This window comes from Phyllostomus hastatus, unplaced genomic scaffold (assembly GCF_019186645.2).
Source record: "Phyllostomus hastatus isolate PE091 unplaced genomic scaffold, TTU_PhHast_1.1 phas_contig_86, whole genome shotgun sequence".
NCBI classification, from domain to species: Eukaryota; Metazoa; Chordata; class Mammalia; order Chiroptera; family Phyllostomidae; genus Phyllostomus; species Phyllostomus hastatus.
Genome location: NW_025333977.1, coordinates 76,344,908 through 76,362,226, shown reverse-complemented (window position 1 = coordinate 76,362,226; position 17,319 = coordinate 76,344,908). Strand labels below are relative to the sequence as shown.

Below are 17,319 nucleotides of genomic sequence, written 5' to 3'. Positions count from 1 at the left end.
TAAAACAGTAGTCACTTGTTTTGTGTGAAGTTTGGGGGGAAGCACATATTTTTAAACATTTTACAGTTTATAAGAGTAGTATTACTATAAATACATTTAATAAATTAAGTACTTTGACTTTTTGTGGAGTAGGAAGTATGTATAAAAATATTTTAAATATTATTTATCTTTATTAATAGGTGAATATTCAGCAAAGAAAGCCAGTGGACTTGGTTTAATTGTGGTTCCTACAGTGATATTAATATTACTGCAGTACTCTATGTTTATGATAAGTAAGTATTTGTTGTTTTAGCATGATTGTGCCTACCTTTTTCACTTAAAAATGACACTTTTGATTAAAATAGTCTTGTATGGTTTTTTATAACACAGTGAAAGTTGGTTTATGTCCCTAGCTATTCTTAGTGAAATTTTCCCCATATGGATTAATTTTAAGGTTATATTAGGTTTTCTCGGTATTTAATTATTTTGTAAAAAATAATCTTTATATATTTAATGCAAGTCAGTTGATTTTAAAAATTATGCTATGTAATTTCTAAATGACTATCTTCATATTTTTATTTCAGTTTTTTAAAGTTATAAGTAGATAGTAAACATTCCCATTCTTTCTTTTGCTAAGCCTCACTTTAAAAAAAAAAAGTAGTTCTGCAAAATAGAATTATAGAGTTATAAATTATAGAGTGAAAAAATATATATATTTTTTAGTTATTAGAAAATCTTAACATTGTAGTTTTAAAAGAATATATATAATCTCCAACCTATAATTGGTACCATTTTCACTACATTTTGGGAGTAAATCACTGAATATTTTTGTTACTATCAAAGAATCTATTTTTTTCTATTTGCACATTTAACTCCTGGTCTTAGAGTCTCTCTCTGGGTTGCTGTACATTGAAGGGTATTAATTCATTATACGAACACAGATCTAGACCCAAATATAGAGGCTGTGGTGTTTACAATGACATGCTTGCATAATGGCCCTCCACCAGGGCAGTTCTGTGTGCATGTGGCAGAGCCCTGCATAATAGCCATTCACACTGTAAAACGCACGAGTGCGCTAAAAGCAGCATTGTTCTAAGATTCTAGGTGAAAACTGCCAGTCTGGCTCAGCTCACTGCAAAAATGAAAGGCTGCTGAGTGTGTGAATCTGGAGCTGACTGCTTGGGTAGAATGTTAGGTTTAGATCACTGGGAAAGCATCTACTATCTGACAAGGAACTTTAGAGCCAGTCTTTGGTCATACCATACTAGCCTTGATTGTACAAAATACAAGTCAAAGTGATTGCTTCTTAAACACTCTCAACGTGCTTTTTCCTCAAAGGTCCAGCTGTTGGGCTGTCCTCCTTCAGCATTGCCATACTGGTCATTCAGCTGCTGGGCTTTGTGCTCTCTGTGGTTGGACTAAGCCTTTGTGTCTCAGGTAAGGGTCCCATTCTTCTCTAGTCCCAATTTCTCTTCTTACTAGAACTTTCTCTTACACAGAACTTTCTTTTTCTTTTTCTTTTTTTTTTAAAATAGATTTTACTTTTTTAGAGCATTTGAGGTTCACAGCAAATTGAATGGAAAATACAGAGAGTTCCTCTGTACCCCATATACTCACAGCCTCCTCCATGATCAACACCCCCCACCAGAGTGGTACATGTGTTACAGTGTGTTGAACCAACATTGCCATAGCATTATCACCCGAAGTCTGTAGTTTATATTAGGGTCTACTCTGGTGTTGTATGTTCTGTGATTTTGGTAAATGTGTAATGACATGGATCATAGTCATAGAATATCATACAGAAAAGTTTAACTGCCCTAAAAATCCTCTGTGCTCTGCCTGTTCATCCTCTCTATCCTGAAAACCCTGGCAACCACTGATCTTTCTACTGCCTCTATAGTTTTGCATTTTCCAAAACACCTTATACTTGGAATCATGTAATATCTAGGCTTTTCAGATTGACTTCTTTCCCTTACTAGTATGCATTAAGGTTCCTCCATGTCTTTTTGTGGCTTGATAACTTACCTCCTTTTAGCACTGAGTAATACTTTGTTGTGTGAATGGACTGTAGTTTGTTTATCCATTCACCTGTTGAGGGACATCTTGGTTGCTTTCAGTACTTTGGAAAGGTATTGATGTGTTCTAAAATCACAGATCTAGACACACAATATAGAAGTGCGTGTTTTGTGTGGATATAATTTTGAACTTCATTGGGATAGATACTACAGAGTGCAATTGCTAGATTGTATGTTAAGAGTATATTTAGTTTTGCAACAAATTACCAAACTGTCTTCCACAGTGGCTCTAACCATTTTGTTTTCTTACCAGCAACGAATGGACATTTCTGTTGCTCTGCATTCTTGTCAGCACTGAGTGTTGTGAGGTTTTATTTTAAACTCTCATTTCGCCTCCACTGAGATCAGTGCTTTCCACATTGGCTATATATGGCTTATGGGCTCATCGTTCTTGCCACCAAACTGCTTGGAATCATAAGAGAGCTTTTAAAATAACCAGGCTACAAATGGTTGGAGGCTTAGGCCTTACAGACCATCTTTCATTAGTCCTCATATAAGGTACACCTTATGCAAACAAGGAGTTTTTTATTTTAATAAAAAATAAAATGAGTCACTTGCAGATAAAAAAATAAAATTAGAGTTATTTCACTGAGTGAAGAATGGATGAACATATATATAGGTAAATAGTGTTTCTTGATAATGAGAAAAATCATTATTTTCCTTAAAACTTGATTTTATTATTTTTATTGTTTCTTTTAAGAAGTTCAATTATTTCACATGAATTTCTAATGTAAGATTTTATTTGTTTTACAGCATGTTCCCCAGTGCACGGCCCTCTTCTGATTTCAGGTTTGGGTGTTGTAGCTTTAGCAGAGTTACTTGGACTAGTTTATATGAAATTCAATGGTAAGTTAATTTTATTTTTGGTAGTCTATGCTAAGATTTCAGATATACAGGGTGAGGCAAAAGTAGGTTTACAGTTGTAAGTATATGTGAAATAGAGTTTATTCTTGTATTATGATTTACTAACTATTCTATTATTTTCCATATGAACAACTGTAAACCTACTGTGCCCCACCCTGTGTAACTAGGAAACGCTTTTTGGTTGGTTCTCAAGTTAGGATCAAAGAAATGTATTGGTAACTCATGAAAGAGGGTAGAAATCATATGAATAAATGAAAAAGTTTAGGTTATAGACTATTTTAAAAGAAAATGACTTTGTGTTTTAGAATGTATAAACCTTTTTATATTATGGAAAAGGAGAGCTGGTTGAGGATTCATTTTAATAAGTAGAAAAGATTTTTAATCGGCCCATTCTTTATGACTGCACTCTCTCTCAGAGGTCTGTTTGTCACTTATTCTTCCTGCCGATTGTTTATAGACCTCGACACCCATAAGTGGACAGGAATTGAAATTCAAAATCTGTCATTTTTGCTAATTAAAGAGCAGTGTCCTCTGATACTTGACTTTAAAATATGAATTTTAAAATTTAGGCTTTTTTACTTTTAATATCAGTTGTTACTAAGTGTGGAATTAGCTTTTTGTTTCTAAACTTCATATTTAATCTGCCAATTAGCGGTTGACAGCTTTCTGTTAAGTTATTTTTAATACATATATAGAGATAACTGCTTTTATTAGTGCCTAAGGATGTTTCCTACAATCTGGTTTGTATTTGTATCCCTTAAAAAAGCTTTTTTAAATTTATGAAGTAAAGCAAACTCTTAACCCCCTAGTAAAATAGTCAAAAGTTACAAACTAATGGAGTAAAAAAATCAGTCTTTGCTTTAAGTGAACTTAACTGTATGTTTCTAAAAATTCATACAAACCTTGAATTGTTAACTTCAGATAATCTTTGCATTTAACAATTCCACATAGTCAAATAATGTTCCATATGACTTGCACAGTACTTTCAAAGAAATTCTATCTTTATTTTTGAACTTCGGGTTTTGCTGGCTGATTATTGAATTCAATTCTGTTACATATTCTTTGTCTCCCTTTAATTAATGCTTATTAAACAATTAAAATACAATACTTAAATGTACCTATTTTAGTTTATGTGTTCATAAACTCACAGTTTTTTCATCAGTGAAATTTTCTGGGTTCATGCCTCCTAAATCTTAAAAGCACATTTAAGTCTTTTAAAGCATAGTGGCATTCATTTGGTAGCTATCGTGAGCATCACATTGTGAATGTTGATACATATTCTGTTTTTGTTGGTTCGTCCAATCACCATTTGTCTGGTTCTTGAAGATGACACTGCTGATTATGTCGCTCCCTATGAGTGCCTGAGAACAGTACATGAGCTACAGTATCCATATGACATTCTGTAGCATTCAGTGTCCCTGACTGATGGTCAGATCCTTTTTCTTTCTTCCCTTATCATCTGGCTTGCTCTCCCTGTCATTGCTGTGCTCCACCATGTCTTCCATGTGTAACAAAGAACGATGTTCAGTAGTTGCCAGTAGGTCTGGAGATGCTGACTCAAGCGGAGATAGGCATTGTCTAGCTGCCACCCCCTTGACCTTGCTCTCCATCTTCTCCATTGCTGGCACCCCTCAGAAGCCTGTGGAACCAGTATTACGTAACAGTGTGTTACGAACACACTGTTCTCACATTAAAATCAAAGTGAAAGTGAAATGATGAAAATTTCCCCAGGTTATTTTTATCATAGTTTAACATATAAATATACCTATTGTAAGTTAAGAATTTAGTCCAGTTTTATTGACATGATGATGATAATCTAAATTAACTTTTCAAATCAACTTGTCTGATACTAGAGTTCAGAGGCACACCTTCCCTCAATTGAAGGGCGAGAAGAGAAAAGGTACAGGAAAGTTGCTCTCTGGATACTGTACTAGGCTGGGAGAATGGATGTATTTTTCTTAGGTAATCTGTAAATCTGACTATATGTAACATTAAGGTTGCAAATTTGAGCACTCAAATCAGGAAGTAAAATTATAAATGTTTCCAAAATAACTTTTACTCTTTGCAGATGCTCTGCTTTGGAAAAGCCTAATAAATGTGTCTCGACTTAAATGCAATAAAACCCTCAGACAGTTTTTTAAAAAATCCAGGCTATTTTTTAAGATTAAATTAATGTCCCAATGAGAGGTTTAATTTTTATCATTTTCATTATTTCCAAGTTTAAATTTGTGGCCTTACTTGTTACTTTAAAGAGTAAGATTTTAACTTTCATTTTTTTCTGGGCTTTTAATTATGTTAGATATCTTTTTAATGGAAACACTTAAATTTTATGAAAGGAAATTAGGGTCTGGGGACAATAACAATGGGAGAGCATATAGGAAGTTAAAAGGAACTAACTAAACGTGATAAAGTTAAGCTTGCTATTTATATAGGGTGTTTATATACTTGTTAATTTTTAAAGCCATTACCACTATAAGTACATATAATCACGTTTTGATACAAATCAACCTACTAGTGGTCAGAAAGCATATTTACCACATCTCAAATATATTAGAATGACATGGAATATGTATGTAAATTAGTGATATTTTCCTGCCCATTGTTGAGGAGAGGTGCATTTGGTATCAATAGAAAAAAGTATTCCTGAAAGTTCAAACTCTGAGAATATTAATATATTTATGGCATGTGTCAGGCATTTCAGGGGGAGAAGAACAAATCAAGAAACATTGCAAGTGAGCTCATATGAAATGCTTAAGGCTTCGAGGTTTTAAAAATACGTAGCTATGGCTGCCAGTGCCTTAGGCCCCCAGTGGCAGCAGATAAATCACAATCGTTCTTTTGTTACATAGGTCGTATGCTTATTAGAGAGGATTAAGTCCAGTGAAATTAACTTCTGCACGGGTTGGTTACATAATATTAAAGGGATCCCAGCTGATCTGTGTCCCTTTGAGCCACTGTTCTTTGTAGATCTTTTTTTCAGAATTGGCCAGCTAAATGTGACATTCCCGTGCCTGAGAATGGGAACGCACAAACTATTCTTTACAAGTCATTAGGATAGAAAAGGAGCTACTTGGCAGTTAGTTCTTAGTACTAATTGTGATGAATAAATTTCTGAGCTCAAAAATTTAACTCTAAAATCTTACGTCTGATTCTTCACATTACCAGTCAGTAGTTTATATAGCTGTTCGGTTCTTTGTTTTCTGGACAGAACACAGATAGAGGGCATGGCTTAGTTGAAGTGAGTTATTTATACATGTAACAGTCATGAGAGCGCCTAATAAGGTTCTATAATTCTGCCTGGTTTATTTGGAAGTTTGCTAAATGTGAATTCACTCATATTCCCAAACCCATTTCACTCCATAGTGCTTTGAAAAGCTTTCTTCTTCTTCTTTGGTTGCAAGGACCAAACCACTCTCCCTGTGCTTCCAATAAGGGAGTGTTACTGTCACTCCACACGTGATAGTAACAGAGATAGGAATCTCGTGAGAGCAGATATGAGGGGGGACCCAAAGTGCCCGGAATTTATAGTAAAAACTATGTATTTATTCTGATATATATAAAGTTTAGTCACTTTCAAAGTACTCTCTATTAGGTGCAATACATGTATTGAGATGTTTTTTCCACTGCTCAGAACAGTTTTTGAACTCATCAATTTTGATGCCTTTTAGTGCTTCTGCCATTTTTTGTTTCACTTCTTCTGAATCGGCAAAACTTTTCTCTCTGAGGGCTTTTTACATTGGGGAAACAAAAAAAAAGAGTTCCTCAAGGCAAGATCTGGTAAATAGTCAGGGTGGGGCATGAGAGTCATGCCCTTTCTGGTCAAAAACTGCTAAACACTCAGTGCAGTGTGGGCAGGTACGCTGGTAAATCACCTTCATGAAATGGGCAAACACTTTGAAAGAATCTTCAAAAAAATTTCACTGAAGCCAAACGCAGGCTTTCACAACTACGCCAGCTGGTACATGATAACAGCGGGTTCCTAGAATACTCGCCTAGAGGGGAAAGCCTGTATTACAAGGAGCCCACCTTCCAGAAGATAGTCCCAGGGTTTTTTTGGGTCCCCCCCCCCTCCTACATAACTGGGCCTCACAGAGAGTGGAACAGTAAATAGTTTAGGAATTGGAAGTGGTTTCAAAGGTCTGAGTCATCATGTAGCCCTCTGTGGGACAAGAGTCAGTTAATCCTTCCTCAGTGTACAGTTACTTAGTTCCTCTCTCTGTGGTTCTTCACCTACTAGCCAACTAGCCCATCCTCTCTTTGTATGTCCTTACTTGCATCCAATTTACGTCTTCTCACTGCTAGCTTTTCTTACCTGGAGCTCTAAGCTCTGAGCTTTTCCTTGCTTACTTTCTTTATCACCTTCCTTTACCATCAGCAACTTTCTAGTCATCATTCTATCTCTCTCCCTTCAGATTTCCTGGAAAGAAACTTTCCAGGCCAGTTGGTTGCCATTTTCCCTGTTTCAGAGGCTTGTCAGCTTCTGGTTCGCCTGTAGAGTGGCTGCCTTTGGGTCGGTTCTCATTCACCCCCATCTCCCATTAGCTTTGGGAGCTTCATAAAGCAGGTATGGAGGGATAGTAAATGAGTAACATAGAAAACTAGAGCAGTTCTGGGGCCTGCCTCAATCTGCTAAAACACAAATCCAGTACTATCATCCAATTCAGAGAGCAGTGGAATTCACTAACCAGTAGCGTTGCCCTCCTAGAGTCATTCTCAGGGTGTTGCTGCTGGTTGCTGCTTTCATGTCTATAGGACTGATTCTGTATTTAGGACTGGTTTTAGTTGCTCTGGGTCCTTGTCACTTAGTTTTTGTAAGAAAGTGTTCTGCTCTCCACGCAACTAGAGCAATTCTTTTTCGTTTCGTCACTTTCTTCCTTCGTCTTCGTGAACCAGTCAATACATTCAGAAACAGTGAAGGGTAAGCTAAGAACGAACACATAGAGAAGGGCCTGACTGCAGCTAAAACTACTTGTCTAGAATAATTCTTTAAACTCAGAGGGATCTGAATATTTTCTATCATTGTAGCTATCTGGAGCTTTGGAAACTTGAAAGAAAGAAAAAAGAAGACTAGGCTTCAAGGAACAAGAGCAGTGAGCGAAGGGTGGGAGGTGGAGTAGAGGCAGAAACTGGTCATTGTCACATTCTGTCCACTTGGTAGGGAGGGATGTAGAGTTGACAGCGGTGTGAGTGGATGGCAGCCTTTTTCCACCACAGAGTGGGGAAGTTGTGGCATGTGCAAACGAGTGAATGTATATGTTTATTTTATTTGATGGAGGCAGATCATTTGCATTATTTTGTTCTATCAGTTCATATAATCAGGAATGTTCTGTATTTTTTAATAGACTGTCAAAACTGGAACTCTTTCAGTGGACTTTCTGGCACCTCTAGTTTCAGCCTGAACATTTTATTTTAAAATTAAACAGTGCATTGCATTGTTCTAATTGCTTTCACTTATTCCGTTCATTTTCTTATTTTTTAATTTTACCAGCTTCTGATCAGAGGACTATACAACCTCCTAGGGTAAGTTAAAATTTCTTAAATGAATTGGGTCTGATCACTTGATGATTTAGACTGAGGAAAGAGGATTGAGATGCTGAGCCCTTTTGCTGTTTAGTGTAACATACAACTGAGAACACATTGAAGTCATTTCATGACCTTTGCACAAATAGATCTAATTCTACTTTTAAATGTTTGGTCATTTAGTAGCAATGGGATAGAATAAATGATTCCTTAAGATTATGCTAACTTCTCATAGCCAGAACTGGAAAGTTTATGTGTAGAAATAATGGTCCTTACTCTGCTGAAGGAAAGCTCCAATACAGGGCCTCACCTGTCGGATTTATTCCATGTGCATTCACAAAACAGTATTCAGGCTTCAAATGAGGGAGAAATTTATATCAAGTTGATTTTATTAAAATAATAATCTATAAAATAAATGTAAATATTACTTTAAAATACCTATTCTGAATTATGATTTATTTCCCTCCTTACCTCATTTTATGATAATTTTTCTTCCTCTAAACTGTACTGTAGTTTTCACTATAGCTTGGATACATTAAGCTACCTGAGAAAATTCCAACAAAAGGAGTAAATTTAGGAGATAAACTGAGAGGAATAAATGAGAGGGTTAAAAAAGAACTTTTAGAAATAGAGATTTGTTGTGGTGACAGGCGCAAGAGCTACTTTATGCAAATAAAACCTGGAAAGTGTTATGTTATACTCATATTCCTATAAAGGATTTAACGATAGCTGTATTGGGAATGCCAAAAGTGTGTGTGGCGGGAAGTGGAGATTACATATGCTCCTCAATGTGATAAGTCTCAGCCGACAAACCCGACAAGCCAGGGAGAGAAGGGGTGTGTCTGCCACGGGTATTTGTTCTGAAGAGATTGGTGCGGTGGCTACGTCAGTCACAAACACACAGCAGTTTTTCACGTGCCTCCATTAGAGATAATCCCGCCAGCCGACCAGACCTTTAAATCCTAACACGTCCTCTCTCCCTGTCACTGCGTTTAATTTGCATGACTTAAAAATGATTATTTTGCTCTTGTTTCTTGTTTAACTGTATTGCTTATGTTGCTGTTTATTTTGGACTTTAATAATTTTTTTGAGAAGTTAAGATTTCTTGAATTGAGAGAGGCTGGGTGGAGTGGGAAATTTTGCATAGAAAATGAATGTTAAGGGAATGGTATAGTTATTATTAAACTATTAGTGGGACTTGGCAAGCTTTGCGTTTAACCTTTAATGACTTGTTTTTGGACTATAGGATTCACTGGTTACTATAGTTTAAACGTTAGCTTATGTAAATTTCAGTATGAAGGATATGAAATATATTCTATTTTTATATAAATATATTTTAAATATTTTCCAGAAAGCTGTAGAGGAACCCCTTAATGGTATGTGGTTATTATAAACTTGTATATTTTTCTTCATCTGTTACCAGGTCATAATTTGAACTGGTCCCCAAATCAGTTAGAATATTCTGTGTATGTCTTGGGAAGAATCTGGTTTTTTTCCCCAGCCTTGGCCTCTTTTCTGATTATTAATCAAGAATTAGCAGTGCTACTTTTGTAATGTCCTCACCGCTGAGGAAAGCACACTGTTCCATGCCTCGCAAGTAGCTGTATGCACTGGTCAGTGAGGCTTGGCGAGGGGCTGTTGCCTTTTTATACTGGCCGTGGTGAAGTGTAGCACCCCAGCCCAGAAAAACCTCCATGGATTTTTATCTCTGATTTATAAATTTAGAATGATACAGTCTATCACCTTGGAGTGAGGCCAAAACATTTCCCTTTCTTTCTCCCTAAGTCTAGATCTGTATTCTCCACTGACTGTGTGTCCGCGGTGGGGGCTCTGGGCAGGGTCCACAGAAAGGCATTGTCATCAGATGCCTTACAGTCAATGTGGATTTACAGCTGTGGAATAGTTGGCATGATATTACTGCATATTTGTTTATTTACAAATGATTTTTAATTGTGGAACCTTACTAATTGCTTGTTTGGCTTGTTACTAATTCTTAGCATTTAAAGAATCAAAGGGAATGATGAATGATGGTAAGTGTAACATGCACCTACAGTTGTAGACTGCTTAAAATATGGACACTGAAAAGAAATAAAACAGCTTCTTGAAAACACGGCTTTTTAAATAAAAGGGACACTGTCAAATCATAAAGGTTTACATTTCTTGATTTACAAAACTTAAATCTACTCTTTTGAAACTGGAAAACAGTGATGGAAAAGCTGTAGGATGCCACTGACCAGGCTGTCAGTCACGTTGCTCATAGCAAAGAGAAATTACCGCTTTTTAAAAACAGTATTTTAGATGCAGTGTCTGGTGACTGTAACTTTAAAATCACCAGATTTAAAAGTTACATTTAAAAATCACTGGGTTTTATATGACACAGATAACCTGACACAAATCTTTATAATCTTGACAGAGTTTCTTTTGTGCTTGTGTTGGTGATTTTGTTTCATATAATCCATGGAGGCTTAATATCTCTGCTTTTCCACAAAGGAACTTGGGTCTAACCTTTTGGGAGAGGATTTAAAGAGACAGAGAGAAAAATGTTCAATCACTCCAGCTTTTGCTTCTTTGGGGGGACTCTAGGCTAACAACTTAAAGTTTTTATTAAGTATTTCAAAGACATACATTTGTTCTTAAAGAAGTCAGAGATATTGAATACTAGAGGTGTTCATTTTTAATTTTACCTTAACATGCTATGATACTTCAGCTCTGTTTTTGTCTTATCAAAAATGTCTTCATACCTGTGATGTTTACAGTCATGCCTTGATCATGTAAACAGTTTGCTTTCCATTTTACTGTTTTAAAGTCTGTGACCTACCTGCTCACCTCTGTAGCAGAGGGCAGCATTGAACTCGAGAAGCTGTACTCCCCTGAGTACAGTTAACGTTGGCATAAGAGTACAACAACACTGATTGTGGGTTGGTGGGTTAAGTCTAAAACAATGCTGAGGCTGCGTTCAGCCAGGAAGCACAGAAGGACCCCACTTCTGTAGGTTTGTGTCACAGCCTTTATTACAAATGCATGTTTTACTGTGCTAACCACGGCCCTGCAAAAAATCGTGGTTCATAGGAATAAATTAAATGGTATTTGAAAAAAGAACTGGGGCCTAGAACTGTAGCATGGTTTGTTCATCTTTTTATTCTGGTATTCTGTTTTTAAGTCTTATTTTGTTCTTTCCTTTTTTCTGCTGTGGAGTCATTCTTCTGTATGGTACAGAGAAACTGGAGTCTTTTTCCCTATTGTCAGAAAATCAGTATAAGCACCTTGAATACCTCTTCCTTTGTTAAGTTCCCTTAAGATGTGACTGTTTTTGATCCACTGTATCAGGAGATACAGCAGTGTTTGTTCGTTCATAACATGTAAAATCTATCGTGACCTTTGAAATGTCTTTAATTTTACTAATATTTCGCTGTTCAGAATTTGCCGGCTATTTTTAAATGTCTGTCTGGTGGGATTTTCCAGCTGACAACTAACTGCTCGATGCCCACAGTGTGGTTGCCTGGTCCATGGGCGAGGTTCAGAGTACCCTCCGGGGTCATGGTGCCGTTTTCTCTTTCACTTATACCTAATCACATGTTTGTTTCACTTATGTTAAATGAATGATGTAGACCCAAAGTGAATGTGATGGAATATTAATCTACGACCAATATCTTCTGCTTTGAAAAATTAACACCTCTTGGCTTCTCCTCAGCTAATCCAGCAAATGGAAATGACCAGACTTGGTTGATCTTTATTTTCATTTGGCACTGCCCTTTTACTTACTGCGACCAAAAAGGCTAATGGCTTGCCTGCTTTATATCTGTGACCTTTGCAAATCTAAGATTAAATACCTTGTCTTTATTTTTAGATATCATATACCTCAAACAACTCCAAATCTTTAACTTGTTAATGCATAGAACAGAGACACGAATAGTAATTAAATGTTCATTTTTCCATTTTTCAGAGTAGCTGAACTGAAGTGATGGACTCAGATTTGGAGAGTAGTAAGACATGAAAAGAATGCACTCGTGTTTAAGCACCACGGCCTTGATTCGCTCACTCTGCAAGAGAAGATGACTTTCATCTTTAATAAAAAGTAAATCATTGACTTTTGAGTGGTTACTCCAGTTAAGTTTTTATTCAAAGCATTTGTGATTTAGTTAATAAAAGAATTATGATGTGTCGTGTGCCCAATTGAGATCCAATTTTTAATTTTTATTTTTCTTTAATCAGGGGCAAAAATAGAGTGGGCAACTTCCAAGAATGATGACTTTCAGATCCTAGGACCTTTTGACTCTAGGTCACCAGTTTAAATTGGTTCAACTTGAGAATTACCTGGCATTAATCTTGTCGTTACCCAGAGATATTGCTGAAAAACAGGGGCTTCCATCAGACTTCAGCAAACTCAGGTTTATAGCCACATTGGCAGTTACAATGTTAACTGAATAATGTGTCTGCCACTTCTGGATCAAGGGAATAGCAAATTAAGTCCAGACAGGACTTGGGCTGGAAGCATTTTGTGCGCTGCTGACGTGAAATGTGCTGTTGATGGAGATTATGCTCCTCATTCTTGGGGGTTGCCGTTCACATATTCTTCAATGTACAATGTAACAGATCCTTTCCAGATTTAGGGTAGTTTTATTGATGGATGTCTTTTTCTTTTATTCACACAACCCTTTAAACCCTGTCTTGTCCTCCTGTTGTTTGCTTCTGCTGTACAAGATGTAGCACCTTTTCTCTTCTTTGAACATGGTCCAGAGACATGGTAGCATCATTGCAGAAAGGAGCCAGACTTGTTCTCAGAGAATTATGTTCACACTTGTCAGCAAAAATAGCGATGGTTGTAACATATGTATTCCCTTCCTCGGATTCGAAGGCACAATCTACGGTGTTTCTTCACTTCTTTTCTGATCTGGGGCATGAAAAACCAAGGTTGAGGTTTTAACTATGTGTCTCCTGCATGGCAACATACTGTGTGTCACTGTCAGGCCCATGGGCCAGCCCTCGAGAGGGTGGTTTTATTGCTGTTGTATCTCTGTTGCATGATAAACACTCATCATCTTCCTCCTGTAGTCCTGCCTCGTATCCCCCTGACTCTGAGATTGAAAAAGAAAACATAAACCCCCATATTTTTTACCCCATTAGAAGAAAATTAACATTCTGACAGTTGTGATTGCCTGGAGTACTTTTAGATTATTAGCACTCGTTTTTCTCCTTTGTGGGTGTGTGTTTCTGTGTGCACATGTATGAGGTGGGCACATGCGTCTTCCGTGTGGACAGCAGTGGGGTACCTGCAGGAGAGCAAATGTTAATTCACGCTCTTAGCAAAACATTGAGAAACAAAGATCTTTGTTGGGTGGGATTATATTTGACGCAAATATTTGGTCACGTAAAACTTTCAAAATTTCTAGGGAATTTGCCAAGTCTTTTGACTGCTCACCAATCCTGTCTAAAAATACTAGTGATTCTTCCTGTTTGTGTAATAATAAGACATTTATATTTGTAGTTGTGTTACAAATAGTTATTTCTTAGTCCACTAAATGTCCTTGTGTGCCTCTTTTATGCCAAATTAATCGTCATTCTTCATGTTGGGACCAAGTGGTTTGCCCATGGCAAACCAAAATTTATGACCTGCTGATGTCTCTCAGAAAACTGAACACACTATGAAGACAGTTCTTCTTGAAAACAACAACAACAAAAAAATTTTTCCCTAATTGTGTTGCTTTCCAAAATATTACCATATGTAGAGGGAGCTGTATTCCTTTATACAGATCTCATGGCTCCTGCTGCTCTTTTTTCTTCTGAAAATATTTATATTTTAGTAATATCATTTGTTACTTTGGAAATCAATTTTGATGAAAGGAGGAAAAAAAACCGATGGACTTGAAAAAGATCCAAATTCCTATTCTCTCTTAAGAAAAAGTCAGGTATGAAAATGTTTCTAGTAAACTTTTTAATAAACTAACATCATACCTTTTAATACAAAGTAAACTCTCCTTCATTGGGGGCTCAGTCTTGGGACTTACCCGACCTCTGTGTTCTCTTTGATGCTGCCTATCCTTTGAGGCGCTCACTGCCCTTGACAACGCAGCAAGGTAGCAGGAGAAAGGCCAGATGAAATCAACTCTTGCTCTTACTAGTTGTCAGCTGCCCTGGAAAAGGGGCCACAGCAGCAGAAACCCTCTTGCCTGGGCATCATTGGGCCAGTTCATTCTCTTTCGAACAGACTTGTAATGGCTCCCAATTTTCTGTCACATGTAATGAAAATTGCTAACAATGCTTTGGGTATCATATATGTGTTCCTCCTATAATCTGATTTTTACTCACTGATGCAATTTTTGCCCTTGACTCTTTTGTTCAGTTTTATTTATTGCATGTCCTCAGAGTGATGCCATTTGTCATTTTTGCAACAACCTTATCAACCTTTCTGGCCAAATCAAATTTCCCCTCTGCCTCGAAACATCCTCCAGCCCTTCCTTCCCCATGGACTCCCCTTTGCAGTCTGTCCCCATCTGCCTACCTGCCTCTTGCATCCTCACTTGCCTTTCCCAGGACTTCATGTGTCTCTGCTTAGCTCTCTCAGTTTGTCTTACTTTTCTCAGTTGAAAATTCCTTCACAGCAAGAGCTTTTTTTCCCCCTTCCTTTCTCTTCCTGCAGTGTTTTGCCTACATTAGATATTCAGTATATGTTTGATGATTGAGAGCTGTATGTAGATTTTTCCACTGTTTTTTAATAGGGTGAGCTAGAGAGTTTTCTTTTTTGACAAATTTCACATGCTGTGAAAACCTTCAAAGGCGATGATTTTTCACCTGGAAGCTCCAGCTTTATTGTTTAAATTTCTGAGGATGTCAGAATGAAAATATTGAGGCTGTCCCATAATTAGGAACATTGCTTTTTTCAGGATGCTGTAGTCAGTTTAGTAAGTGACCAAATTGTGGTTTGACTAATAAAGCTCAAAAGTGATAAGTTTACACTTTCATCTCATTGGTAAGAATTATGCTCTGTATCACCGTCTAGATTTCTCTCGTCCTAAAATGAGTGTTCAAAAATGGACATCTGTGGCGTTATGTATGGAAATACATACCCCTCTGTTTACCTGTCCTTGGAAACTAGAGAAATTGTTGGGCAACCCTTATCTTTTCATTGTGTTTTATTTGATGGAGAGGATGTTCGGAAACAGTTTTACATGTGTCACGTTTTCAAAATCACTAACTGCCATCAGCCACTGGGGTCCTTCATCAAGTCATTTTCCGTGGCTAATAGGAACAGTCCAGGTAACTTTCAAGAGACGAGCAGTGAACAGGCAGTTTTCTTGTGTTTGGTTTTTGACAGCTCTTATCATTTAAGACCAGTTTTTCCAAAATTTAGCCCTTAAAAAAAAAAGAGCATTTGTAATACACTTCTCTGTAAGGCAACATCAGTGGAATCTTAGACATGTTGTTATCAGGGTAGATGAGAGAGTGAAACGTTTTTGTTCTTACTAAATGGAGAATTATTTACAAAAAGCCATTGTTGGAAATTATATCCCACACCAGATGAATATCCATTAACCATTCTAAGTAAAGAGAACTCCGGTGTTGCTATGTGCAAGATCCTCTGTTGGAGGCTTTTTCCATAGCAATGAAAGGTGTGCTATTTGTCGGTAGCCATTTTTGCAGTGATTTAAAGACCAAAGTTGTTTTACAGCTGTGTTACCGTTAAAGGTTTTTTTTTTTAAATATGTATTAAATCAATTTATCACTGTTGAAGCTTTGAATATCTGCAATCTTTGCCAAGGTAATTTTTTATTTAAAAAACATAACTTTGTAAATATTACCCTGTAATATTACATATACTTAATAAAACATTTTAAGCTATTTTGTTGGGCTATTTCTATTGCTACTGCAGCAGACCACAGCACATCCCTGAGAAATGTTGTCTATTGCTGTACTTTCAAGTTTATATCCTAGGTAACAATGGGAAGGATGACTTAAAATATCAATATATACATTCTTTTTTAAAGTATAATGTACGATAAGTAAACTTTTAACTGGAGCACAGTTTTAATTAAAAGTTTTAAACAAGTCCCGTGTATTAATTTTTCCCACTGTGTAGTGCAGACATCACGTGAGAAAGTAAGAGACCCGGGCTCTATCCCGGCTCTGCTACGAACTGGCAGCGGACCTCAGCAGGTAAGGCAAGGCACCCACCTGCATCTCAGTGTCCCTCCTCATCTGTAGAATGAGATAGGCCTCTTCCAAAACCGAACTGTAAATTAAAACAATTCTCCATTTTTGTTGGCTGTCAATTGGACTATTTTGATTGCAAGTGAAAGAAAACCTAAACTTAAGAAAAATGGGATTTATTGGCAAACCTAACTGAAAATTTAGACGTATGACTGGATTCCAAATTCTGTATCACTGGGCCCAAAACAGTGTCAGAAGGACCAGTGTCTCACCACCCTTCAGCTTTCCTCTCCTCCCTGTTGCCTGCCTGCCTGCCCAGATTCCGTGTGAGGGCAAAGGGCTGACTGCAGTCCCAGACCCACCTTCTTCCAAGCTCAGGGAGAGCAGAGGGGAGCAAAAAGACTGCATCTCTGCCCTGGCCAGGTGGCTCAATTGTTTGCAGTGTTATCCCATGCACCAAAAGGTTGTGGGTTCAATTCCCAGTCAGAGCACATGCCTAGGATGCTGGTTCAATCTCCCGTCCCCCGTCAGGGTATGTATGGGGGGCAACCACTCAATGTTTCTCTCTCTGATGCAGACTCCGGCCCATGGGATCCATGTGTTGTGGATGCGACAAACAAATTCACACGGACTGCAGAAGTCCTGTGGAGAAAATGGATGGCACGGCCACTCTCTGAGTGAGAGAGGGCCTCGACCCTCAACCTGGACAAGCTTTTATTGCTTTCCAGCAGCATTA

At 37.3% G+C, this 17,319-nt stretch overlaps 1 protein-coding gene across 5 annotated transcripts in view; it reads left to right on the top strand.

Moving 5' to 3' along the window:
- CD47 (CD47 molecule) overlaps positions 1 to 16,275 on the top strand; it is a 52,922-nt gene extending 36,647 nt beyond the window's left edge. For 2 of the 5 annotated variants that reach the window (XM_045850756.1, XM_045850757.1), the window contains exons 5-11: positions 180 to 272; positions 1,318 to 1,416; positions 2,808 to 2,900; positions 8,407 to 8,438; positions 9,790 to 9,814; positions 10,436 to 10,468; positions 12,382 to 16,275. In XM_045850756.1, the coding sequence (XP_045706712.1) occupies positions 180 to 272; positions 1,318 to 1,416; positions 2,808 to 2,900; positions 8,407 to 8,438; positions 9,790 to 9,814; positions 10,436 to 10,468; positions 12,382 to 12,386 (380 nt within the window). In that variant the 3' untranslated portion in view covers positions 12,387 to 16,275. The remainder of the gene's footprint in view (positions 1 to 179; positions 273 to 1,317; positions 1,417 to 2,807; positions 2,901 to 8,406; positions 8,439 to 9,789; positions 9,815 to 10,435; positions 10,469 to 12,381) is intronic. The other 3 variants (XM_045850758.1, XM_045850760.1, XM_045850761.1) reach the window with 3 other exon arrangements.
- The last annotated feature ends 1,044 nt before the right edge of the window (positions 16,276 to 17,319 follow it).